General features: G+C 48.3%; 1 protein-coding gene across 3 annotated transcripts in view; it reads left to right on the forward strand.

Annotated features, from left to right (window-relative positions):
• Positions 1 to 25,767, forward strand: part of DNAJC3 (DnaJ heat shock protein family (Hsp40) member C3) — a 315,586-nt gene that overhangs the window by 225,857 nt on the left and 63,962 nt on the right. For all 3 annotated transcript variants that reach the window (XM_063953028.1, XM_063953030.1, XM_063953027.1), the window contains one exon: positions 5,359 to 5,464. In XM_063953028.1, the coding sequence (XP_063809098.1) occupies positions 5,359 to 5,464 (106 nt within the window). The remainder of the gene's footprint in view (positions 1 to 5,358; positions 5,465 to 25,767) is intronic.

Genomic DNA, 25,767 nt, shown 5'->3' on the forward strand with positions numbered 1-25,767 from the left:
ATGCTGATGCCGCAAACGTAGCCAACCTGTAAAAGCGCACCAACATGCGCACTGATGGTCATGCACTGATGACCATGTAGCAGCTCGTCTAAGCCGTTTCGTAGAAACTCCACGACCTGCTGCTCCTGACGTTCCCAAAGAACGTATGGAATGGTCTGACACTGATGTAGGCGGTTGAAGTCCGCTTATGACGTTCACTAGAACATTTGGAATGGTCTGACCCTGATGTAGGCGTTGTAGCCTATTATGAAGCTAAGCCTGACGTATGACATAAGGTCTGCTTAGAAGCTTGTAAAGCCATCTTCACTACATTATAGAGAACAATGTGTCTGTTCTACGTACAATTGATGATTGGGTTACATAAACGCGTAGTGCGCGTACCACATTCAAAGTAACTTAAGTTCTCGAACATATTGATAACCGAGGAACTACATTAATTAATTGATGCGTGACATTATACGATCTTTGACTGGAACACGGAATTTGTGCGAAGTTCTGCCCTATGACCATAAAACACCAGATTGGGGGCCTTGTCATGCAAGCCACCCTATGTTAAAACACGCCTTGCTGAGAGGCTAAGGCTAAGAGAAAAGTGTTTACCAATTGATAAACGTAACATCCACTTGTTGTAAGAATTTAACAAATGAAGACTGTAAATAAAAAACCTAAAACCAGATCAAGTCCCATGGCACTGTAGGTGGTATAAATGGAGGTCGTCTGAGGACACCGTGCAGGAAAGTGTGTACAATCGGCAAAGGAGCCAAACACCTTTGCAGGTAAATTGACATGCAGAGACCTGCACCTTGAGTGTAGAATATAATCCTTCACCAAACCCAGTCTGTAAAAATATTAAAAGACGGGATAACTTGAAAATGATGTTGGAAACTTCTGAGCGTCACACCAACCTATAGAGGCACGCTAAACCTTGTGATAATGAGCTGCCGTACTGGCTTCCCAGCCCCTAACATGGTTTGCATACCAGATTCTGGAATGCCATCCGTTCTTAAGAGAGCGCTTTGAACAGCCACCCCGTCAAACGCTGCCGCGCTAAATCGGGGTAAAAAACTGACCCTAGTGGGACAGGTCCGGACGTGGTGAGAGCGGTGAAGGATTGGCTGCGAGTAGTTCGCGGAGATCCAAGAACCATGGCCTCCGAGGCCAATGTGGCGCCACTAGTATGACTGTCATGGAGTCTTGTATGATTTATTTTAGTACCCGAGGAAGCAGCGTAAACGTTGTAACAGATTCACAACGCTGTACAGCCACGCGATCGTGAGAGCATCCACAGCTGCTGCCTTCGGAGCTCTTGTCCTGGACACATACTGGGATGGACACATACTTGGATGGTTTTTTTTTTTGCGAGATGCCAATAGATACCCCTGTGGGTAACTCCACCGCTGGACCAACATCTGGAACACTTAAGAATTCAATGCTTAGTGTCCTGGAATAAGCTGCCTTCCAGCTGTTCACTCCCAGAATGAACATCGAGCAACTTGCCGCATGGGCATGCGACTTCGATTTCATCCTTGATCGGTGATGTATGCGATCGCCGTTGTGTTGACTGACCGCACTTGGACAGTCTGAGAACGGAGCATGTGGCCCGCTTGCCGCAGCGCGTTTGACCGAAATCTTCCGTGATTTGTGAAGTTGATCATTTGGGACCCCAGGTCCCCAACATCTGAGACTCGCGTTCATATTTAGAATTATCCAATTCCAGACGCCGAACATTGTCCCTGCGGTAAAATTATGTACTTGGAGCCACTAGAGTAGTGAAACTCTGGCCCTTAGAGACAACCGTACTATTTGATGAACTTGTAGGAGCGTGCAAGAACTTCCAGGTGAAAATGACCCGTGTGACTCCTTGCGAACTAGAGTGCGTCGAAAGATGTCACTCTCCTTTCCAATAGGCAAAAAGCCAAACGGATCAAGACTGTCCGTAGCTTGCGTACGAACTGTACGTGATGACGAACAGTTTGTGTGGTATGTTCAGGCCGGTAAATCCGTGTAATCACGGAATTATCCCTATGCATGAGTCCGTTGTTACGGAATGAGGCTTGATATCTCTAGGTTAACAATCTAACCGTGCTGAACGACGCCATTGTACCGTTAGTAAGGGCCGTTGCATGACAAAGTTTTGAGACGGAGCTTTAATGAGCAGATCTGCAAAACACGGAACTGTTATCACTTCCAGGGATGAGCTATCACGATAGCCATTACTTGTGACAACCCTAGGCGCCATACGAAGCCAAAACGGTAGCGCTTGAAAGCGAGAATGGTTTTTACTGCAAACTTAAGTAGGCCTGATGCGTCTAAGTACTTATTCTTGTTGAAATCCAGAATCACTGTGGATTTCAACCTGTAGTCACCAACTGCAGGTATTCATGAATGTGTAGTAAGCGACGCACTGATTGACCTGAAGGGTCAGTATCGGACTGACAGATTCAGCCAACTTTGGAACTACCCCAAACTGGAATAATGACCGTGACTCTGTTGTTGACTGCAGTCAAAGTGCTCAATCTACTAGAGCTTGTATGGCGGTGTGCTGAACCGCGATTTTATCTTCTGACCCAGGCAGACCCGTCTTGCAAATTGCAATGGTGGAAAACAATCAACCTGTGTCTGGTAAACTGCGAACCCAAAATTGCGGATCCCCCAACTGTGGATGCCCACAACTGACGATCGGCGATGGCCTGGAAACTCATTCTAGCCCTGGCTTTTCAGTGGCTTAGCTGTAAACGCCACTGAAACCCTGGTTAAAGATGCCTGGAAGTAGGTGGCAGCACTTTAACCGTATATTGACGACAATCAGGCAATTAGAGGTTATCGAAAACCACGTTCACTACCACCTGACCCGCCTGTGGCTGTTTCTGTAGCACGGGCCCGAAAGGACCGAGATGTAAAGACTATATCCTGAGTATATTTATTCAGAAATTTGTCCAAGACAGGCCGAAACCTGTGGGCAGCGTAAGGTAATGTTTCTATTCTCGTTTTGAAACGGACACCGTCCTGTTAAGCACGTAGCGAAAAAGCACGTCTTGCCGCACTAGTGAAACTTAAAAGCGAGAACTAAACTGGCTGACGTCCACAGAAACTGTACCTAGATATTGAGCAGATTCACAAGTGTGATCAGCGAGAAGCGTAAGGTGTTCCTCTTGTAGGGCAAACGTGAACTGTTTTGCCATGCAACCACTGCCCTGGTAAGCCGAAACCGGGCCCAAACCAGGTTAAACAACACCCCTACTGCTGTATACTGTAGGGCACACTGCGACGGGTATCTCTGAAACTGTCAAATTATAAAACAATAATAACAATTGTTCACAGTCAGTATATACGCCAGCCTCCCCCAACGAGGAACGGCAATAGTGCGTATGTGCAGTCTTATTTGTCCGACGGACTCTGCAGCGAAGCTGCTATGTCTTAGACTTACTCCTTATGTACACGGACAAGCAAGTACAGAAGGATAGACCAGTACCGTGACTTAGTACCACGTAAATAAAGTGTGTATAAATCTACATTACAGCACACGTGTTCATCTTGTGCTGTACAAAACCAAGAAAATAAAATTCCTAACACCCCGGCTCCTCTAGAGGCCCAGTGTTGTAGGGCAGCAACTTCCTGGGAAGAACCAGGAAGTAATGTTAAAATGGTGTCCGGCCATGTGCTTGCTTATTGCAAGATTGCCGATACACCAAGTTCTATATATATATATATATAGATATATAGATATATAGATAGATCGATAGAGATATATATATATATATATATATATATATATATATATATATACACAGATACACCGACACACCTATCTGTATACCATCAGTGTGTAAACAAATACTTATACATACACATATATATATATATATATATATATATATCAATCATATATATACATACACAGATACACACCGACAGGTATATTGTATAAGTAACAGAGACTCTGATATTGGCCACAGGCTTAAAATCCTGATTATTTTGCTGCCTAAACGCAGCTTAGTTATTGGGGACTCCCTGCGGGTTTCCTCCCCCCTCTCTCTCCTGCAGAGGAGTATTATTTGCAGGTGCAGCCTTTATTCTGGCTGCCGACTTCCCCCACTTTCTTCTTTTACTGGTTCCCCCCCCCCAGTTGTTTAGCAGACGGGAGACGGGGAGTGCGAGTCTTACCGCGGCCGTGTGAAGGACTGCACGCCGGAGATTGGTGAGCGGCCGCCAGAGCGGGCCGCGGCAGCAGCTGAGGTCATATCGGCCGCTCACCCCACCAGAGCCGTAGGGAGGAGGACGGATTGCGCGGACGCCAGAGAGGCGGGGGGCGGCGAGCGTTCCGGCGGTAGTGGCGGGAACTGCTCGCTAGTTACTGCAAGCGCCCCGCGGCGCCGGGTGCTGACAATGAAGGGATCCGGGAAAGGTCGAGCGGCCCTGCGGCAGTGCCGGGTTTCGCTCGCTGGCTCCCTCTGCAAGCCCAGTGGAGCATTATAGTGGCAGCAAGGTTTATCTAGTGGCAGGCAGCAGGGGAACGTTTACAGTTAAAGTATATAAACACATACAGTCCCCCATAATGGACGGCAGCGTGAGCTGACCGCCCGCAATAGACCGAAAAAGTAAGTAAGTGAGCGGCGGCAGTGAGAGCTGCCTACCGCTCAGTACCTGCACCACCTGCGGAGGCCATGACGGGACTTTTCTGTAAGCGCCGTCCTGCGCTGATTTTGGTCAATGGCGGGGCCCTTTGTATGAGCGCCGGCAGACCATCTGCTGCTAATGCAGCACCAATGATCCCTAACCCGAACTTCTCTAATAAGTTGGGAAGGGATCAGGTAGAAAAAAACAAATATAATCTTGCTTGAAGAATCGCAGGACATTCAGTCCACAGTACCTTCCGCTAGAGGCACAGAAAAATACTGAAGGCTCTATGGGAATATGGAGGGGATGGCCAGTTACTAATTTAAATATTTAAATATGTGCCTTTTCCGGCTACGCCCAGTCCATATCCAAGAGTACTCCAGTGACCCCTAGTGGATGAAAAAGAAAGACTGGCGCTCAGGATCATGGTGCTGTAATCCCAATCGCCGGAATGCCGGCAGTGGGGCGAGCGCAAAAGAGCTGCACACGCCATGCTGCGGGCACGGTGGCGCACTACGCTATTTATTCTCCCTCCAGGGGTGTCGTGGACAACCCAAGAGGGAGAATAGTTGTCGGTATCCCGGCGGTCGGGATATCGAGCGTCTATCGTCTGAACCCTCCAATGCACATAATTTGCTGTATATTATATTGTTTTATTGTATTCACAAATATACATGAAGAATAACTGTGCGAGTTCTCTAAAATACAAATATTCTGTATTACTAAATAGTGTTCTTGCAGGTATGAAGATGCCGTCAGTAAATATGGAGGAGTTTTGATAACTGAACCAAATGTTCCTTATTATTCGTTACTGGTCCAGGAACGTAGATGTCACTGTTATTCAAAAGTAAGTGCTGTTTTGTTTTTTTTTGTGTTAAAAAACTGATCTAGAATATCTGTGTTGCATCGCGGGTACTTAAACCATCTTACCCTGTTCAGTGCTGCACTGGCTTAGGCATGTTAGCTTGCCAGTCATGTTAGAATTCTCCTGTAGCTGTGGGCCCTCGCAGTAACGGCACGGCCATCTTTCCTAAGGTCAGATGAGCATTTCCAGCCATCCACAGTGTTTCTCCACTCCACATGACTCACATATCCAATCCAGTACTGAAGCTCCCTATTTCATCTGCTCCTTGCCTCTTGCACCTTGCCAACACAATCAGGGGGACATTTACTAAGCAGTGATAAGAGCGGAGAAGTGAGCCAATGGAGGAAGTGCCCATGTCAACCAATCAGCACTGAAGTAACATCTATAATTTGCATACAATAAAATTATACAGAGCTACTGATTGGTTGATGGGGCAACTTCTCCACTGGCTCACTTCTCCGCTCTTATCACTGCTTAGTAAATGTCCTCCTTAAGGTCCATACACATTAGACGATGTCGCCCTGTGAGCGACATCGTCTAATGTTTCCCCCTCCCAGGCCGGCCGGTCGGCGGCCGATTATACACACTGAGCGATATGACCGCTCATATCGCTCAGTGACGTCACGCCTCTGCCAGCCCTGCATGAAGGTCGTGGACGACAGTCCACATCCTTCATGCATGCTCTACCGACAGCGACGATCGTTGCCGACCCACGGGGCCGCGCATCGGTTGTCGCTGGCGGCATACACACTTGACGATAAAATGAGCGACGTCTCTCAAAAAGGGGGAAAATGAGCGACGTCGCTCATTTTATCGTTAAGTGTGTACGGACCTTAAGTCTCCTAGGACTCCTGGTCCCCTGTGGCAGAAGTTGTTCCCAGTTCTCAACCTCCAGCCTCTGTAACAGTTACCTTAATTTTCTATGTGAGTGCTCACATTCCTTTGGCTTGTTATCAGCCCTCACCAGTCTTCAGTTCTAAGTTACCATCTGCTTCTGCTGTAATCAGCACTTCCACAAACTCAGAATCTGACAATCTGTGTATAGAACATATGTATGTGGGCTTGCACACAGTTTTTATTGGCACTGTTTTAACTACGTTTGGACACTGCTGCTGTATGTTCTGTCCAGTGCAATTCAGGTACATCTAATTTCTGGTCTTTTGTATGTGCCTTGCCAAATGGAAGTGCAGTCAGTTTTTTGTGTATGCAAAAATAACCAAACAGGCGAACTGTGGGTATATACTTTCCGAGTCCAGTCTCCTTCCTAACATGTTAGAATCACCGCCTACATGAGTACCAACATTTCTGTATTCTCCTAATGGGTTCACTACGATATGCCGGCGGTCGGGCTCCCGGCGACCAGCATACCGGCGCCGGGAGCCCGACCGCCGGCTTACCGACAGTGAGCCCCTTGCGGGCTCGCTGCGCTCGCCACGCTACGGGCACGGTGGCGCGCTAAGTGCGCCACACTATTTTATTCTCCCTCCCTCCCTCCAGGGGGGTCGTGGACCCCCACGAGGGAGAATAAGTGTCGGTATGCCGGCTGTCGGGCTCCCGGCACCGGTATGCTGGTCGCCGGGAGCCCGACCGCCGGCATACTGAAGACCACCCCTCCTAATACTGCACTCTTAAGCCTCATGTACTCTGTACTCACGGATTCTATGGATTAGATTAGATTAATTAATTAGATTCATTATTAATTAGATTAATCTATGGATTAGAACCTCATGTACTGGATTATAGTGACCATGAGTGAAGTTACATGAGGGCTGTCTTTAGTACATGTGGCTATTTTTTTATTTTTTAGCTTTTTTTTATTTTTTACTTTGCTCAAAGTTGACCTAGAAATTTGCATCTCCTCTGAGGTACATCTGCAAGGTTTACAGTACAGACAGAGACTGGATCTCTCTTTGCTGTGATCTGGTGTAGAAATCAAGTAATTTTGATCACTGAAAATGGCAGCCACAAAATAATGTCTGTCCTCAAAACTTACACCTATTAGCCATACACCTACGTGTACTTGGCAAAGAACCGCACATGTTCTGCCCAGCTTTTCCTATCAGCTTGTGCAGGCCTCTCTTATCTTACATTGCAGTTCATGCACTTTGGAGGACATGTAGGTGTACACCAGCACACACCTAGGCGCCTCGTACCAGCAAAATGCAGCATTATCACCACACTGCATTTTTACAGGGGGTTATGTTATTGAATGTGTTTTTCTTTAGTAAGGGACTGACGATCCCTACAACCTCTGTTTCCCTTTTCAGTTTTCAGCCATATAATTCTCATTTAGAAAAACTGTGTTTACACTACATGCTGCCTATGGGGGTTATTTAGGTTTGTTTGCAAAGCAAAAAAAGCACACTAAGGGGCAAAACCATGTTGCGCTGCAGGTGGGGCAGATGTAACGTGCAGAGAGATTTAGATTTTTTTTTTGGGGGGGGGGATTACATTGTTTCTGTGCATGATAAATACTGTCTGCTTTATATTTACAGCGCAATTTAGATTTCAGTTTGAACTTACCCCACCCAAATCTAACTCTATCTGCACATGTTACATCTGCCCCACCTGCAGTGTAACATAGTTTTGTCGGTTGTGTGCTTTTTTGCTTTGCCTGGAGGGGGGACCCCTTGATTTAAGGGGTCCCCACTCCCCCAGGGAAGCCCGGCCAGGGGTAACTAGTTGGGGGAGTGATGGTTTGGCCGCAGGGACCTATATAAAAGTGTCCCCCGGCTGCGGCATCAGCTCCCTGGCTAGTGAAGCCCAGTGCTAGTTCCAAAAACACTGGGGACCCTACTTCTTTTGTCGCCTGTATTTTTGGAACCAGGACCAGTCCAAGAGTCTGATGCTGGTTGTTTAAATACGGGGAACCCCCTCTTACTTTTTCCCCTGTATTTTTGATACGATTTATGCATAGCTGTTTATGCTTTTTTTTGGGGGGGGGGGGGGGGGGGGGTCCTGCACATCATGTTTTTTTTTTTTTTTTTATATATTTTAACACTTTTTCTTTTTTCTTTTAAATTTTTTATTATTGAGGCAACAATGAAGTGACACAAACATACCACAGTAGTTACAATGTTGATTCGATAAGTCCGGTTGCAAAATGCGGACAAAGCAGATATCATACAGTGATACAAACTCTCGTTATAATGGAAACAGTCATACAAATAAGTAACTCTGAGTATAACATTAAGTGTTCGAAGTGAACATCTCTTGGTTTCGAGGAAAACTTATTGTATATCAGTATAAATCAATAATCGTCAAAAGCAATGTCCCAAAAATAATTTTTGAACACACAAAAACAAATAAGACTGCTAGTCCTGAAACCCAACAACGGCCAACATGCAAGGAGTGAGTGTCCCTCTCCCTCCCCCCTACGCCAAGGCTATCAGAGGATCATGGGTTATCAGCCTGGCAAGATACCATGTGGTGTCCTTAAGACTATAATGAATCTGATTTCTAGTTATAAGTGGGAGCGTGTCTATGTACGACTCCCAGAGTAAAAAAAAAAAATGCTCCACTTCCCATTCCTTATGCAGGAGTGTCTCCATCCAGTCCATTCGAAATAGAAAGTATAGTTTATTAAAAAACAATGGTAATTGAGGGGGTGAATTATCAAGCCAGCTCTGCAATATCGTTTTGTCTTACGTCCTAGAGGATGCTGGGGACTCCGTAAGGACCATGGGGTATAGACGGGCTCCGCAGGAGACATGAGCACTCTAAGACTTTAGATGGGTGTGAACTGGCTCCTCCCCTAATGCCCCTCCTCCAGACCTCAGTTAGATCCTGTGCCCAGAGGAGACTGGGTGCACTGCAGGGGAGCTCTACTGAGTTTCTCTGAAAATACTTTTGTTAGGTTTTTTATTTTCAGGGAGCACTGCTGGCAACAGGCTCCCTGCTTCGTGGGACTGAGGGGAGAGAAGCAGTCCTACTTTACTGATAGGCTCTGCTTCTTAGGCTACTGGACACCATTAGCTCCAGAGGGTCGGAACACAGGTGTCGTCCTTGCTGTTCATCCCTGAGCCGCGCCGCAGTCCTCCTCACAGAGCCGGAAGATAGAAGCCGGGTAAGTATATGAAGTAAGAAGACTTCAAAGGCGGCAGAAGACTTCAGATCTTCCTGAGGTACCTGCGCAGCGGTCGCGCTGCGCGCCATTGCTCCCACACACACACAAGGCACAGCAAGGGCGCAGGGGGGGGGGGGGGCGTCCTGGGCAACAATAATTACCTCACATTAAACTGGCACCATTATTAGATACTGCGGAGGCAATATGTTATAAAACCCCCGCCAGTATAAACAAATGAGCGGGACCGAAGCCCGCCGTCGAGGGGACGGGGCTTGATCTTCCAGCACTAACCAGCGCCATTTTCTCCACAGCATGCTGCAGAGAAGCTGCTCCCAGACTCTCCCCTGCTGAACAAGTAACAGGGGACAAAAAACGAGAGGGGGGGGGGGGCACATTTATTTGGTGCAAATTATATATAAAAAGCACTATTCAGGCTGGGACTTTGTTTTTTCAGTATCTAGTGGCGCTGGGTGTGTGCTGGCATATTCTCTTTCTGTCTCTCCAAAGGGCCTTATTGGGGGGCTGTCCCCATATTCATATATCCCAGTGTGTGTGGGGGTGTCAGTACGTGTGTGTCGACATGTCTGAAGCGGAAGGCTCGTCTAGGGAGGATGCAGAACAGATGGTGGTGGTGTCTCCGTCGGCGCAGCCGCCACCTGATTGGTTGGATATGTGGAATGTTTAAAATGCTAATGTGACCTTATTACATAAGAGATTGGACAAAGCAGAGTCCAAGGACAAAGCAGGGACCCTTCAGGGTCCCATAAACGTCCCTTTTCCCAGATAGCAGACACTGATACCGACACGGATTCCGACTCCAGTGTCGACTATGATGATGCAAGGTTGCACCCAAGGGTGGCCAAGAGTATTCAATATATGATTATTGCAATAAAAGATGTTTTGCATATCACAGAGGACCCCTCTGTCCCTGACACGAGGGTCTACATGTTTAAGGAAAAGAAACCTGAGGTAACGTTTCCCCCATCTCATGAGCTGAACGCTTTATTTGAAAAGGCTTGGGAAACTCCAGACAAGAGACTGCAGGCTCCCAAGAGAATTATTATGGCGTATCCTTTCCCCTCAAAGGACAGGTCACGGTGGGAATCCTCGCCCACGGTGGACAAGGCCTTGACGCGCTTGTCCAAAAAGGTTGCACTACCGTCCCCGGACACGGCAGCCCTCAAGGATCCTGCGGATCGCAGACAGGAAACTACCTTAAAATCAATTTCTCTAACGTCCTAGTGGATGCTGGGACTCCGTCAGGACCATGGGGAATAGCGGGCTCCGCAGGAGACAGGGCACATCTAAATAAAGCTTTTAGGATCACATGGTGCGTACTGGCTCCTCCCCCTATGACCCTCCTCCAAGCCTCAGTTAGGTTTTTGTGCCCGTCCGAGAAGGGTGCAATCTAGGTGGCTCTCCTAAAGAGCTGCTTAGAAAAAGTTTTTTATGGTTTAAATCTCAGTGAATCCTGCTGGCAACAGGATCACTGCATCGAGGGACTTAGGGGAGAGATTTCCAACTCACCTGCGTGCAGGATGGATTGGAGTCTTAGGCTACTGGACACTTAGCTCCAGAGGGAGTCGGAACACAGGTCCTCCTGGGGTTCGTCCCGGAGCCGCGCCGCCGATCCCCCTTACAGACGCTGAAGACGGAGGTCCGGAAAGCAGGCGGCAGAAGACTCCTCAGTCTTCATGAAGGTAGCGCACAGCACTGCAGCTGTGCGCCATTGTTGCTACACGTCTCACTGATTCAGTCACGGAGGGTGCAGGGCGCTGCTGGGGGCGCCCTGGGCAGCAATATTAAATACCTTTAGTGGCAAAATAAATACATCACATATAGCCATTAAGGCTATATGTATGTATTTAACCCAGGCCAGTTTTCTTAAAACCCGGGAGAAAAGCCCGCCGAAAAAGGGGTGGAGCTTATTCTCCTCAGCACTCAGCGCCATTTTCCTGCTCAGCTCCGCTGGTGAGGAAGGCTCCCAGGACTCTCCCCTGCACTGCACTACAGAAACAGGGTAACAAAGAGAAGGGGGGCATAATTTGGCGATATTGATATATTAAAAGCGCTTATATCAAAAACAACACCTTCTAGGGTTGTTTATATACATTTATAGCGTTTTTGGTGTGTGCTGGCAAACTCTCCCTCTGTCTCCCCAAAGGGCTAAGAGGGTCCTGTCTTCGATTAGAGCATTCCCTGTGTGGCTGCTGTGTGTCGGTACGTGTGTGTCGACATGTATGAGGACGATGTTGGTGTGGAGGCAGAGCAATTGCCGGTAATGGTGATGTCACCCCCTAGGGAGTCGACACCGGAATGGATGGCTTTAGTTATGGAATTACGTGATAATGTTAGCACATTACAAAAGTCAGTTGACGAAATGAGACGGCCGGAAAACCAGTTAGTACCGGCTCAGGCGTCTCAGACACCGTCAGGGGCTGTAAAACGTCCCTTACCTCAGTCAGTCGACACGGGTACCGACACAGATGAATCTAGTGTCGACGGTGAAGAAACAAACGTATTTTCCAATAGGGCCACACGTTATATGATCACGGCAATGAAGGAGGCTTTGCAGATCTCTGATACTGCTGGTACCTCAAAAATAAGAATTTACTTACCGATAATTCTATTTCTCGGAGTCCGTAGTGGATGCTGGGGTTCCTGAAAGGACCATGGGGAATAGCGGCTCCGCAGGAGACAGGGCACAAAAAAGTAAAGCTTTACTAGGTCAGGTGGTGTGCACTGGCTCCTCCCCCCATGACCCTCCTCCAGACTCCAGTTAGGTACTGTGCCCGGACGAGCATACACAATAAGGGAGGCATTTTGAATCCCGGGTAAGACTCATACCAGCCACACCAATCACACCGTACAACTTGTGATCTAAACCCAGTTAACAGTATGACAACAGAAAGGGCCTCTTAAAGATGGCTCCTTAACAATAACCCGAATTAGTTAACAATAACTATGTACAAGTATTGCAGATAATCCGCACTTGGGATGGGCGCCCAGCATCCACTACGGACTCCGAGAAATAGAATTATCGGTAAGTAAATTCTTATTTTCTCTATCGTCCTAAGTGGATGCTGGGGTTCCTGAAAGGACCATGGGGATTATACCAAAGCTCCCAAACGGGCGGGAGAGTGCGGATGACTCTGCAGCACCGAATGAGAGAACTCCAGGTCCTCCTTTGCCAGGGTATCAAATTTGTAAAATTTTACAAACGTGTTCTCCCCCGACCACGTAGCTGCTCGGCAGAGTTGTAATGCCGAGACCCCTCGGGCAGCCGCCCAAGATGAGCCCACCTTCCTTGTGGAGTGGGCTTTTACAGTTTTAGGCTGTGGCAGGCCTGCCACAGAATGTGCAAGTTGAATTGTGTTACAAATCCAACGAGCAATCGACTGCTTAGAAGCAGGTGCGCCCAACTTGTTGGGTGCATACAATATAAACAGCGAGTCAGATTTTCTGACTCCAGCCGTCCTTGCAATGTATATTTTTAAGGCTCTGACAACGTCCAACAACTTGGAGTCCTCCAAGTCGCTAGTGGCCGCAGGCACCACAATAGGTTGGTTCAGATGAAATGCTGATACCACTTTAGGGAGAAAATGCGGACGAGTCCGCAGTTCTGCCCTATCCGAATGGAAGATTAGATAAGGACTTTTATAAGATAAAGCCGCCAATTCAGATACTCTCCTGGCAGAGGCCAGGGCTAGTAACATAGTCACTTTCAATGTGAGATATTTCAAATCCACCTTTTTCAATGGTTCAAACCAATGGGATTTGAGGAAATCTAAAACTACATTTAGATCCCACGGTGCCACCGGAGGCACCACAGGAGGCTGTATATGCAGTACTCCCTTGACAAAAGTCTGGACCTCAGGGACAGAGGCCAATTCTTTTTGGAAGAATATTGACAGGGCCGAAATTTGAACCTTAATGGATCCCAATTTGAGACCCATAGATAATCCTGATTGCAGGAAATGTAGGAAACGACCCAGTTGGAATTCCTCCGTCGGAACCCTCCGATCCTCGCACCACGCTACATATTTTCGCCAAATGCGGTGATAATGTTTCACGGTGACTTCCTTCCGTGCCTTAATCAAGGTAGGAATGACTTCTTCTGGAATGCCTTTCCCTTTTAGGATCTGGCGTTCAACCGCCATGCCGTCAAACGCAGCCGCGGTAAGTCTTGAAAAAGACAGGGACCCTGCTGTAGCAGGTCCCTTCTCAGAGGTAGAGGCCACGGTTCGTCCGTGAGCATCTCTTGAAGTTCCGGATACCAAGTCCTTCTCGGCCAATCCGGAACCACTAGTATTGTTCTTACTCTTCTTTGCCGTATGATCTTCAATACCTTTGGTATGAGCGGCAGAGGAGGAAACACATACACTGACTGGTACACCCAAGGAGTTACCAGTGCGTCCACAGCTATTGCCTGTGGATCTCTTGACCTGGCGCAATATTTGTCCAGTTTCTTGTTGAGGCGAGACGCCATCATGTCTACAATTGGTCTTTCCCAACGGTCTATTAACATGTTGAAGACTTCTGGATGTAGACCCCACTCTCCCGGATGAAGATCGTGTCTGCTGAGGAAGTCTGCTTCCCAGTTGTCCACGCCCGGGATGAACACTGCTGACAGTGCTATCACGTGATTCTCCGCCCAGCGAAGAATCTTGGCAGCTTCTGCCATTGCACTCCTGCTTCTTGTGCCGCCCTGCCTGTTTACATGGGCGACCGCCGTGATGTTGTCCGACTGAATCAACACCGGCTTTCCTTGCAGGAGAAGTTCCGCCTGGCTTAGAGCATTGTAGATTGCTCTTAGTTCCAGAATGTTTATGTGAAGAGACTTTTCCAGACTCGTCCATACTCCCTGGAAGTTTCTTCCTTGTGTGACTGCTCCCCAGCCTCTCAGGCTGGCGTCCGTGGTCACCAGGATCCAATCCTGAATGCCGAATCTGCGGCCTTCTAATAGGTGAGCCTTCTGCAACCACCACAGAAGTGACACCCTTGTCTTTGGTGACAGGGTTATTCGCAGGTGCATCTGCAGATGCGACCCTGACCATTTGTCCAACAGATCCCTTTGGAATATTCTTGCATGGAATCTGCCGAATGGAATTGCTTCGTAAGAAGCCACCATTTTTCCCAGGACTCTTGTGCATTGATGTACTGACACTTTTCCTGGTTTTAGGAGGTTCCTAACCAGATCGGATAACTCCTTGGCTTTTTCCTCTGGAAGGAAAACCTTTTTCTGAACCGTGTCCAGAATCATTCCTAGGAACAGCAGACGAGTTGTCGGGATTAAATGGGATTTTGGAATATTCAGAATCCACCCGTGTTGTCTTAGCACCTCTTGAGATAGTGCTAAAGCTGTCTCCAGCTGTTCTCTGGACCTTGCCCTTATTAGGAGATCGTCCAAGTATGGGATAACTAATACGCCTTTTCTTCGAAGAAGAATCATCATCTCGGCCATTACCTTGGTAAAGACCCGAGGCGCCGTGGACAATCCGAACGGCAGCGTCTGAAACTGATAGTGACAGTTTTGAACAATGAACCTGAGGTACCCCTGGTGTGCGGGGTAAATCGGAACGTGTAGATACGCATCCTTGATGTCCAAGGATACCATAAAGTCCCCTTCTTCCAGGTTCGCTATCACTGCTCTGAGTGACTCCATCTTGAACTTGAACTTTTTTATGTAGAGGTTCAAGGACTTCAGATTTAGAATAGGCCTTACCGAGCCATCCGGCTTCGGTACCACAAATAGAGTGGAATAATACCCCTTTCCTTGTTGTAATAGGGGTACTTTGACTATCACCTGCTGAGCGTACAGCTTGTGAATGGCTTCCAACACCCTCTCCCTTTCGGAAGAGACGGTTGGTAAGGCAGACTTCAGGAAACGATGAGGAGGATCCGTCTCTAATTCCAACCTGTACCCCTGAGATATTATCTGCAGGATCCAGGGGTCTACCTGCGAGTGAGCCCACTGCGCGCTGTAATTTTTGAGACGGCCCCCCACTGTCCCCGAGTCCGCTTGAGAGGCCCCAGCGTCATGCTGAGGTTTTTGCAGGAGCCGGGGAGGGCTTCTGTTCCTGGGAAGGAGCTGCCTGTTGGTGTCTCTTCCCTCTTCCTCTGCCTCGTGGCAGGTACGACAAGCCCTTTGCTCTCTTATTTTTGTAGGAGCGAAAAGGCTGCGGTTGAAAGGTCGGTGCCTTTCTCTGTTGGGGAGTGACTTGAGGTAAAAAAGTGGATTTCCCGGCAGTAGCCGTGGCCACCAAGTCTGATAGACCAACTCCAAATAACTCCTCCCCTTTATACGGCAAAACCTCCATGTGACGTTTTGAATCCGCATCGCCTGTCCACTGTCGTGTCCATAAGGCTCTTCTGGCTGAAATGGACATAGCACTCACCCGAGATGCCAGTGTGCAAATATCCCTCTGTGCATCACGCATATAGATAAATGCATCCTTTATTTGTTCTAACGACAGTAAAACATTGTCCCTATCTAGGGTATCAATATTTTCAATCAGGGATTCTGACCAAACTACTCCAGCACTGCACATCCAGGCAGTTGCTATAGCTGGTCGTAGTATAACACCTGCATGTGTGTATATATTCTTTTGAATAACTTCCATCTTTCTATCTGATGGATCCTTAAGTGCGGCCGTCTCAGGAGAGGGTAACGCCACTTGTTTGGATAAGCGTGTGAGCGCCTTGTCCACCTTAGGGGGTGTTTCCCAGCGCGCCCTAACCTCTGGCGGGAAAGGGTATAATGCCAATAACTTTTTTGAAATTATCAACTTTTTATCAGGAGCAACCCACGCTTCATCACACACGTCATTTAATTCTTCTGATTCAGGAAAAACTGTTTGTAGTTTTTTCACACCATACATAATACCCTGTTTTACGGTATCTGTAGTATCAGCTAAATGTAACGTCTCCTTCATTGCCAAAATCATATAACGTGTGGCCCTACTGGAAAATACGTTTGAATTTCTACCGTCGTCACTGGAATCAGTGCCCGTGTCTGGGTCTGTGTCGACCGACTGAGGCAAAGGGCGTTTTACAGCCCCTGACGGTGTTTGAGGCGCCTGGACAGGCATTAATTGATTGTCCGGCCGCCTCATGTCCTCAACTGACTGTTTAAGGGAAGATAAACCATCACGTAATTCCACAAATAAAGGCATCCATTCTGGTGTCGACCCCCTGGGGGGTGACATCTGCATATTTGGCAATTGCTCCGCCTCCACACCAATATCGTCCTCATACATGTCGACACCACGTACCGACACACACCGCAAACTCACAGGGAATGCTCTAATGAAGACAGGACCCACTAGCCCTTTTGGGGAGACAGAGGGAGAGTCTGCCAGCACACACCACAAAGCGCTATATATACAAGGGATATCCTTATATTAAGTGCTCCCTTATAGCTGCTTTAATATATATATATATAGCCATTAATGTGCCCCCCCTCTCTGTTTTACCCTGTTTCTGTAGTGCAGTGCAGGGGAGAGACCTGGGAGCCGTTCTGACCAGCGGAGCTGTGACAGAAAATGGCGCCGTGTGCTGAGGAGATAGGCCCCGCCCCTTTTTCGGCGGGTTCTTCTCCCGCTATTTTTCCAGTCAGGCAGGGGTTAAATATCTCCATATAGCCCCTATGGGCTATATGTGAGGTATTTTTAGCCTTGTATAAGGTTTATATTTGCCTCTCAGAGCGCCCCCCCCCAGCGCTCTGCACCCTCAGTGACTGCCCAGTGAAGTGTGCTGAGAGGAAAATGGCGCACAGCTGCAGTGCTGTGCGCTACCTTATGAAGACTGTCTTCAGCCGCCGGTTTCCGGACCTCTTCACGCTTCAGCATCTGCAAGGGGGTCGGCGGCGCGGCTCCGGGACCGGACTCCACGGCTGGGCCTGTGTTCGATCCCTCTGGAGCTAATGGTGTCCAGTAGCCAAGCAGCAAATCCACTCTGCATGCAGGTGAGTTTACTACTTTCCCCCTAAGTCCCACGTTGCAGTGATCCTGTTGCCAGCAGGACTCACTGTAAAGAAAAAAACCTAAACTAAACTTTCTCTAAGCAGCTCTTTAGGAGAGCCACCTAGATTGCACCCTTCTCGTTCGGGCACAAAATCTAACTGGAGTCTGGAGGAGGGTCATGGGGGGAGGAGCCAGTGCACACCACCTGACCTAGTAAAGCTTTACTTTTTTGTGCCCTGTCTCCTGCGGAGCCGCTATTCCCCATGGTCCTTTCAGGAACCCCAGCATCCACTTAGGACGATAGAGAAAAGGGGTATTATGTGGGGGGTGAAAAAAACTACCTGTAGCTTTTCCAGAATCAGAGGAATTGAATGACGTGTGTGACGAAGCGTGGGTTAACCCAGATAGAAAACTGCAAATTTCCAAGAAGTTATTGGCATTATACCCTTTCCCACCAGAGGTTAGGGCGCGCTGGGAAACACCCCCTAGGGTGGATAAGGCGCTCACACGTTTATCAAAGCAAGTGGCGTTGCCGTCTCCTGATACGGCCGCCCTCAAGGATCCAGCAGATAGGAGGCTGGAAACTACACTGAAGAGTATATACACACATACTGGTGTTATACTGCGACCGGCAATAGCCTCAGCCTGGATGTGCAGTGCTGGGGTAGTGTGGTTGGATTCTCTGACTGAAAATATTGATACCCTGGATAGGGACAGTATTTTATTGACTCTAGAGCAATTAAAGGATGCTTTTCTTTATATGCGAGATGCTCAGAGGGATATTTGTACTCTAGCATCAAGAGTAAGCGCGATGTCCATATCTGCCAGAAGAAGTTTATGGACGCGACAGTGGTCAGGTGATGCGGATTCCAAAAGGCATATGGAAGTATTGCCATATAAAGGAGAGGAATTATTTGGGGTCGGTCTTTCGGACCTGGTGGCCACGGCAACTGCCGGCAAATCCACTTTTTTACCTCAGACCCCCTCCCAACAGAAAAAGACACCGTCTTTTCAGCCGCAGTCCTTTCGCTCCTATAAAAACAAGCGACCAAAAGGACAGTCTTATCTGCCGCGAGGCAGAGGAAAGGGTAAGAGAGGGCAGCAAGCAGCCCCTGCCCAGGACCAGAAGCCCGCCCCGGGTTCTACAAAGCCATCAGCATGACGCTGGGGCTTTACAAGCGGACTCAGGAGCGGTGGGGGGTCGACTCAAGATTTTCAGCAATCAGTGGGCTCGCTCACAAGTGGACCCGTGGATCCTGCAGATAATATCTCAGGGTTACATGTTGGAGTTCGAAAGGTCTCCCCCTCGCCGGTTCCTAAAGTCTGCTTTACCAACGTCTCCCTCAGAAAGGACGTCGGTTTTGGAAGCCATTCACAAGCTGTATTCTCAGCAGGTGATAGTCAAGGTACCCCTCCTACAACAGGGAAAGGGGTATTATTCCACACTATTTGTGGTACCGAAGCCGGACGGTTCGGTAAGACCTATTCTAAACCTGAAATCCTTGAACCTGTACATACAGAAATTCAAGTTCAAGATGGAGTCACTCAGAGCAGTGATAGCGAATCTGGAAGAAGGGGACTTCATGGTGTCCCTGGACATAAAAGATGCTTATCTGCATGTCCCAATTTACCCCTCACACCAAGGGTATCTCAGGTTCATGATACAAGACTGTCATTATCAGTTTCAAACGCTGCCGTTTGGTTTGTCCACGGCCCCTCGGGTCTTTACCAAGGTAATGACCGAAATGATGGTTCTTCTACGAAGAAAAGGCGTATTAATTATCCCTTACTTGGACGATCTCCTGATAAGGGCAAAGTCCAGAGAACAGCTGGAAGTCGGTGTAGCACTAACCCAGGTAGTGCTTCAGCAACACGGGTGGATTCTGAATCTTCCAAAATCTCAATTGACCCCGACAACTCGTCTGCTGTTCCTGGGAATGATTCTGGACACGGTTCAGAAAAAGGTGTTTCTCCCGGAGGAGAAAGCAAGGGAGTTATCCGAACTTGTCAGGAACCTCCTAAAACCAGGAACTGTGTCAGTACATCAATGCACAAGAGTCCTGGGAAAGATGGTGGCTTCTTACGAAGCGATTCCATTCGGCAGATTCCATGCACGGACATTTCAGTGGGATCTGCTGGACAAATGGTCCGGATCGCATCTGCACATGCATCAGCGGATAACACTGTCACCAAGAACAAGGTTGTCTCTCCTGTGGTGGTTGCAGAGTGCCCATCTGTTAGAGGGCCGCAGATTCGGCATACAGGACTGGGTCCTGGTGACTACGGATGCCAGCCTACGAGGCTGGGGAGCAGTCACACAGGGAAGAAACTTCCAGGGCGTGTGGTCAAACCTGGAGACGTCCCTTCACATAAATATACTGGAGCTAAGAGCGATCTACAATGCTCTAAGCCTGGCAAAATCGCTGCTTCAGGGTCAGCCGGTGTTGATCCAGTCGGACAACATCACGGCAGTCGCCCACGTAAACCGACAAGGCGGCACGAGAAGCAGAAGAGCAATGACAGAAGCTGCAAGGATTCTGCGCTGGGCGGAGAATCATGTCATAGCACTGTCAGCAGTGTTCATATCGGGAGTGGACAACTGGGAAGCAGACTTCCTCAGCAGACACGACCTTCACCCGGGAGAGTGGGGACTTCATCCAGAAGTCTTCCACATGATTGTGAACCGTTGGGAAAAACCAAAGGTGGACATGATGGCGTCTCGCCTCAACAAAAAATTGGACAGATATTGCGCCAGGTCAAGAGACCCTCAGGCAATAGCTGTGGACGCTCTGGTAACACCGTGGGTGTACCAGTCAGTGTATGTGTTCCCTCCTCTGCCTCTCATACCAAAGGTACTGAGAATTATACGGAAAAGAGGAGTAAGAACAATACTGGTGGCTCCGGACTGGCCAAGAAGAACTTGGTATCCGGAACTTCAAGAGATGCTCACGGAGGATCCGTGGCCTCTACCTCTAAGAAGGGATCTGCTTCAGCAGGGACCTTGTATGTTCCAAGACTTACCGCGTCTGCGTTTGACGGCATGGCGGTTGAACGCCGGATTCTAAAAGAAAAGGGCATTCCAGAGGAAGTTATTCCTACCTTGATTAAGGCTAGAAAGGAAGTGACTGTACAACATTATCACCGCATTTGGCGGAAATATGTTGCGTGGTGTGAGGCCAAGAAGGCTCCAACGGAAGAATTTCAATTGGGTCGATTCTTACATTTCCTGCAAGCAGGATTGTCTATGGGCCTAAAATTGGGGTCCATTAAAGTTCAAATTTCGGCCTTATCAATCTTCTTCCAGAAGGAATTGGCATCAGTGCCTGAAGTACAAACTTTTGTCAAAGGTGTACTACATATACAACCCCCAATAGTGCCTCCAGTGGCACCGTGGGATTTGAACGTAGTTTTGAATTTTCTCAAATCTCATTGGTTTGAGCCTCTAAAATCGGTAGATTTAAAATACCTTACATGGAAGGTAACCATGCTATTGGCCCTGGCTTCAGCCAGGAGAGTTTCAGAGTTGGCGGCTTTATCATACAAAAGCCCATATCTGATTTTCCATTCGGACAGGGCAGAACTGCGGACACGTCCTCATTTTCTCCCTAAGGTGGTTTCGGCTTTTCACTTGAACCAGCCTATTGTGGTGCCTGCGGCTACTAGCGACTTGGAGGACTCCAAGTTACTGGACGTTGTCAGAGCATTAAAAATATATATTTCAAGGACAGCTGGAGTCAGAAAATCTGACTCGTTGTTTATATTGTATGCACCCAACAAGATGGGTGCTCCTGCGTCTAAACAGACGATTGCACGTTGGATCTGTAGCACAATCCAACTTGCACATTCTGTGGCAGGCCTGCCACAGCCTAAATCTGTAAAGGCCCACTCCACAAGGAAAGTGGGCTCATCTTGGGCGGCTGCCCGAGGGGTCTCGGCATTACAACTTTGCCGAGCAGCTACGTGGTCAGGGGAGAACACGTTTGTAAAATTTTACAAATTTGATACTCTGGCTAAGGAGGACCTGGAGTTCTCTCATTCGGTGCTGCAGAGTCATCCGCACTCTCCCGCCCGTTTGGGAGCTTTGGTATAATCCCCATGGTCCTGACGGAGTCCCAGCATCCACTAGGACGTTAGAGAAAATAAGAATTTACTTACCGATAATTCTATTTCTCATAGTCCGTAGTGGATGCTGGGCGCCCATCCCAAGTGCGGATTGTCTGCAATACTTGTACATAGTTATTGTTACAAAGATCGGGTTATTACTATTGTTGTGAGCCATCTTTTCAGAGGCTACTTCGTTTTTTGTTATCATACTGTTAACTGGGTTCAGATCACAAGTTGTACGGTGTGATTGGTGTGGCTGGTATGAGTCTTACCCGGGATTCAAGATCCTTCCTTATTGTGTACGCTCGTCCGGGCACAGTACCTAACTGAGGCTTGGAGGAGGGTCATAGGGGGAGGAGCCAGTACGCACCATGTGATCCTAAAAGCTTTATTTAGATGTGCCCTGTCTCCTGCGGAGCCCGCTATTCCCCATGGTCCTGACTGAGTCCCAGCATCCACTACGGACTATGAGAAATAGAATTATCGGTAAGTAAATTCTTATTTTATGCGACTACAGGTGCCATACTCAGACCGGCAGTAGCGTCGGCATGGGTGGGTAGCGCAATTGCAGCGTGGGCAGATAACTTGTCATCTGACATTGACACCCTAGATAAAGATAGTATTTGGTTGACCTTGGGTCACATTAAGGACGCAGCGTTATATATGAGAGAGGCTGCGAGAGATATTGGGCTGTTGGGTTCAAGTGCCAATGCCATGGCAGTTTCTGCTAGAAGGTCCCTGCGGACCCGTCAATGGACAGGTGATGCTGATTCAAAGAGACATATGGAGGCTTTGCCTTACAAAGGTGAAGTTTTTATTTGGGGAGGGCCTCGCGGACCTGGTTTCCACAGCTACTGCGGGTAAGTCTTCGTTTTTGCCTTACGTTCCCCCACAGCAAAAGAAAACACCTCAATACCAGATGCAGTCCTTTCGGTCGCATAAGTTCAGAAAGGGTCGGGGCTCTTCCTTCTTCGCCAGATGTAGAGGTAGAGGGAAAAGAACACCAGCTACAGCTAGTTCCCAGGAACAAAAATCCTCCCCGGCCTCTACAAAATCCACCGCATGACGCTGGGGCTCCGCTGCGGGAGTCCGCACCGGTGGGGGCACGTCTTCATCTCTTCAGCCAGGTCTGGGTTCAGTCGGATTTGGACCCTTGGGTGGTCGAAATTGTATCCCAAGGCTACAAACTGGAGTTCGAAGATGTGCCTCCACACCGATTTTTCAAATCGGCCTTGCCTGCTTCTCCCCCAGAGAGGGAAATAGTTTCAGCTGCCATACAAAGCAGGTGATTATCAAGGTTCCCCTAGGGCAACAGGGGAAAGGGTTTTATTTAACCCTATTTGTGGTCCCGAAGCCGGATGGCTCGGTCAGACCAATTCTGAATCTAAAATCCCTAAACCTATATTTGAAAAGGTTCAAATTCAAGATGGAATCTCTCCGGGCAGTGATCTCCAGCCTGGAAGGGGGGGAATTTATGGTGTCACTAGACATAAAGGATGCATACCTTCATGTTCCTATATATCCGCCTCATGAGGCGTACCTGAGATTCGCTGTACAGAATTGTCATTACCAGTTTCAGACGTTGCCGTTTGGGCTTTCCACGGCCCCGAGAATTTTCACCAAGGTAATGGCGGAAATGATTGTGCTCCTGCAAGGGGTCACAATTATCCCATACTTGGATGATCTCCTGATAAGGGCAAGATCAAGAGATCAGTTACTAAAAAGCGTCTCTCTCTCCCTGAGAGTACTACAACAACACGGCTAGATTCTAAATCTACCAAAGTCGCAGTTGGTTCCGACAACTCGGCTGTCATTTTTGGGCATGGTTCTGGACACGGAAAAAAAGAGGGTTTTTCTCCCATTGGAAAAAGCCCAGGAACTCCAGAACATGGTCAAGGACCTGCTGAAACCAAAAAGAGTGTCCGTTCATCAATGCACTCGAGTATTGGGAAAGATGGTGGCGGCCTACGAGGCCATTCCATTCGACAGGTTCCATGCGAGAACTTTTCAGTGGGACCTTCTGGACAAGTGGTCAGGGTCCCATCTACAAATGCATCGGAGGATAAGCCTGTCCCCCAGGGCCAGGGTATCTCTCCTGTGGTGGCTTCAGAGTTCTCATCTTCTAAAGGGTCGCAGGTTCGGCATTCAAGATTGGGTTCTTGTGACCACGGACGCGAGCCTCCGAGGATGGGGAGCAGTCACACAAGGAAAAAAAATTTCAGGGAATATGGTCAAGCCAGGAGGCTTGTCTACACATCAATGTGCTGGAATTAAGGGCCATATACAACGGCCTACAACAGGCGTAGAATCTTCTTCGCAACCTACCCGTTCTGATCCAGTCAGACAACGTCACAGCCGTGTAGCATGTAAACCGCCAGGGCGGGACAAGGAGCAGAGCAGCAATGGCAGAAGCCACCAGGATTCTTTGCTGGGCGGAAAATTATGTAAGCGCTCTGTCAGCAGTCTTCATTCCGGGAGTAGACAACTGGGAAGCAGACTTCCTCAGCAGACACGATCTACATCCAGGAGAGTGGGGACTTCATCAAGAAGTCTTTGCAGAGGTAACAAGTCGTTGGGGAATTCCTCAAATAGACATGATGGCGTCACGCCTCAACAAAAAGCTTCGGACGTATTTTTCCAGGTCGAGGGACCCTCTTGCAGTGGCGGTGGACGCCCTAGTGACACCGTGGGTGTTTCAGTCGGTCTATGTGTTCCCTCCACTTCCACTCATCTCAAAAATATTGAGAATCCTAAGACGAACAAGAGTGCAGACAATACTTATTGTTCCAGATTGGCCTCGAAGGGCCTGGTATTCAGATCTTCAGGAAATGATCACAGAAGATCCGTGGCCTCTTCCTCCCAGGGAGGACCTGTTGCTACAGGGGCCCTGTGTGTTCCAAGACTTACCGTGGTTACGTTTGACGGCATGGCGGTTGAACACCAAATCCTAGCTAGGAACGGTTTTCCGGGGAAAGTCATCCCTACTCTAATCAAAGCTAGGAAGGAGGTAACGGCGAAGCACTATCACCGTATCTGGAGGAAATATGTATCTTGGTGTGAAGCCAAGAATGCTCCTACGGAAGATTTTCAGCTGGGTCGTTTTCTCCATTTTCTACAGACAGGAGTGGATATGGGCCTAAAGTTAGGCTCCATTAAGGTGCAGATTTCGGCCTTATCTATATTCTTTCAGAAGGAATTGGCTTCTTTCCCAGAAGTCCAGACTTTTGTAAAGGGAGTGCTGCACATCCAACCTCCGTTTGTGCCCCCGGTGGCACCGTGGGACCGTAACGTGGTGTTACAGTTCCTTAAATCACACTGGTTTGAACCTCTTCAAACAGTTGAATTAAAATTTCTCACTTGGAAGGTGGTCATGTTGTTGGCCTTGGCATCTGTGAGGCGGGTGTCCGAATTGGCGGCTTTGTCTCACAAGAGCCCCTATCTGATTTTCCATGTGGATCGAGCAGAGTTGAGGACTCGTCCTCAATTTCTGCCTAAAGTGGTTTCGTTGTTTCATATGAACCAACCTATTGTGGTCCCTGTGGTTATGGGTGACTTGGAGGATTCCAAGTCCCTTGATGTAGTCAGGGCCTTAAAAATTTATGTAACCAGGACGGCTCGGGTTAGGAAAACAGAGGCACTGTTTGTCCTGTATGCAGCCAACAAGGTTGGCACTCCTGCTTCTAAGCAGACTATTCCTCGCTGGATCTGTAACACGATTCAGCAGGCTCATTCTACGGATGGATTGCCGTTACCAAATTCGGTAAAGGCCCATTCCACTAGGAAGGTGGGCTCTTCTTGGGCGGCTGCCCGAGGCGTCTCGGTATTACAGCTTTGCCGAGCAGCTACTTGGTCGGGTTCAAACACTTTTGCTAAGTTCTACAAGTTTGATACCCTAGCTGATGAGGACCTCATGTTTGCTCAATCGGTGCTGCAGAGTCATCCGCACTCTCCCGCCCGGTCTGGAGCTTTGGTATAATCCCCATGGTCCTTACGGAGTCCCCAGCATCCTCTAGGACGTAAGAGAAAATAAGATTTTAAACCTACCGGTAAATCTTTTTCTCCTAGTCCGTAGAGGATGCTGGGCGCCTGTCCCAGTGCGGACTAAATTCTGCAAGACTTGTATATAGTTGTTGCTTACATAAGGGTTATGT

This window comes from Pseudophryne corroboree, chromosome 2, assembly GCF_028390025.1.
Source record: "Pseudophryne corroboree isolate aPseCor3 chromosome 2, aPseCor3.hap2, whole genome shotgun sequence".
Classification (NCBI taxonomy): domain Eukaryota; kingdom Metazoa; phylum Chordata; class Amphibia; order Anura; family Myobatrachidae; genus Pseudophryne; species Pseudophryne corroboree.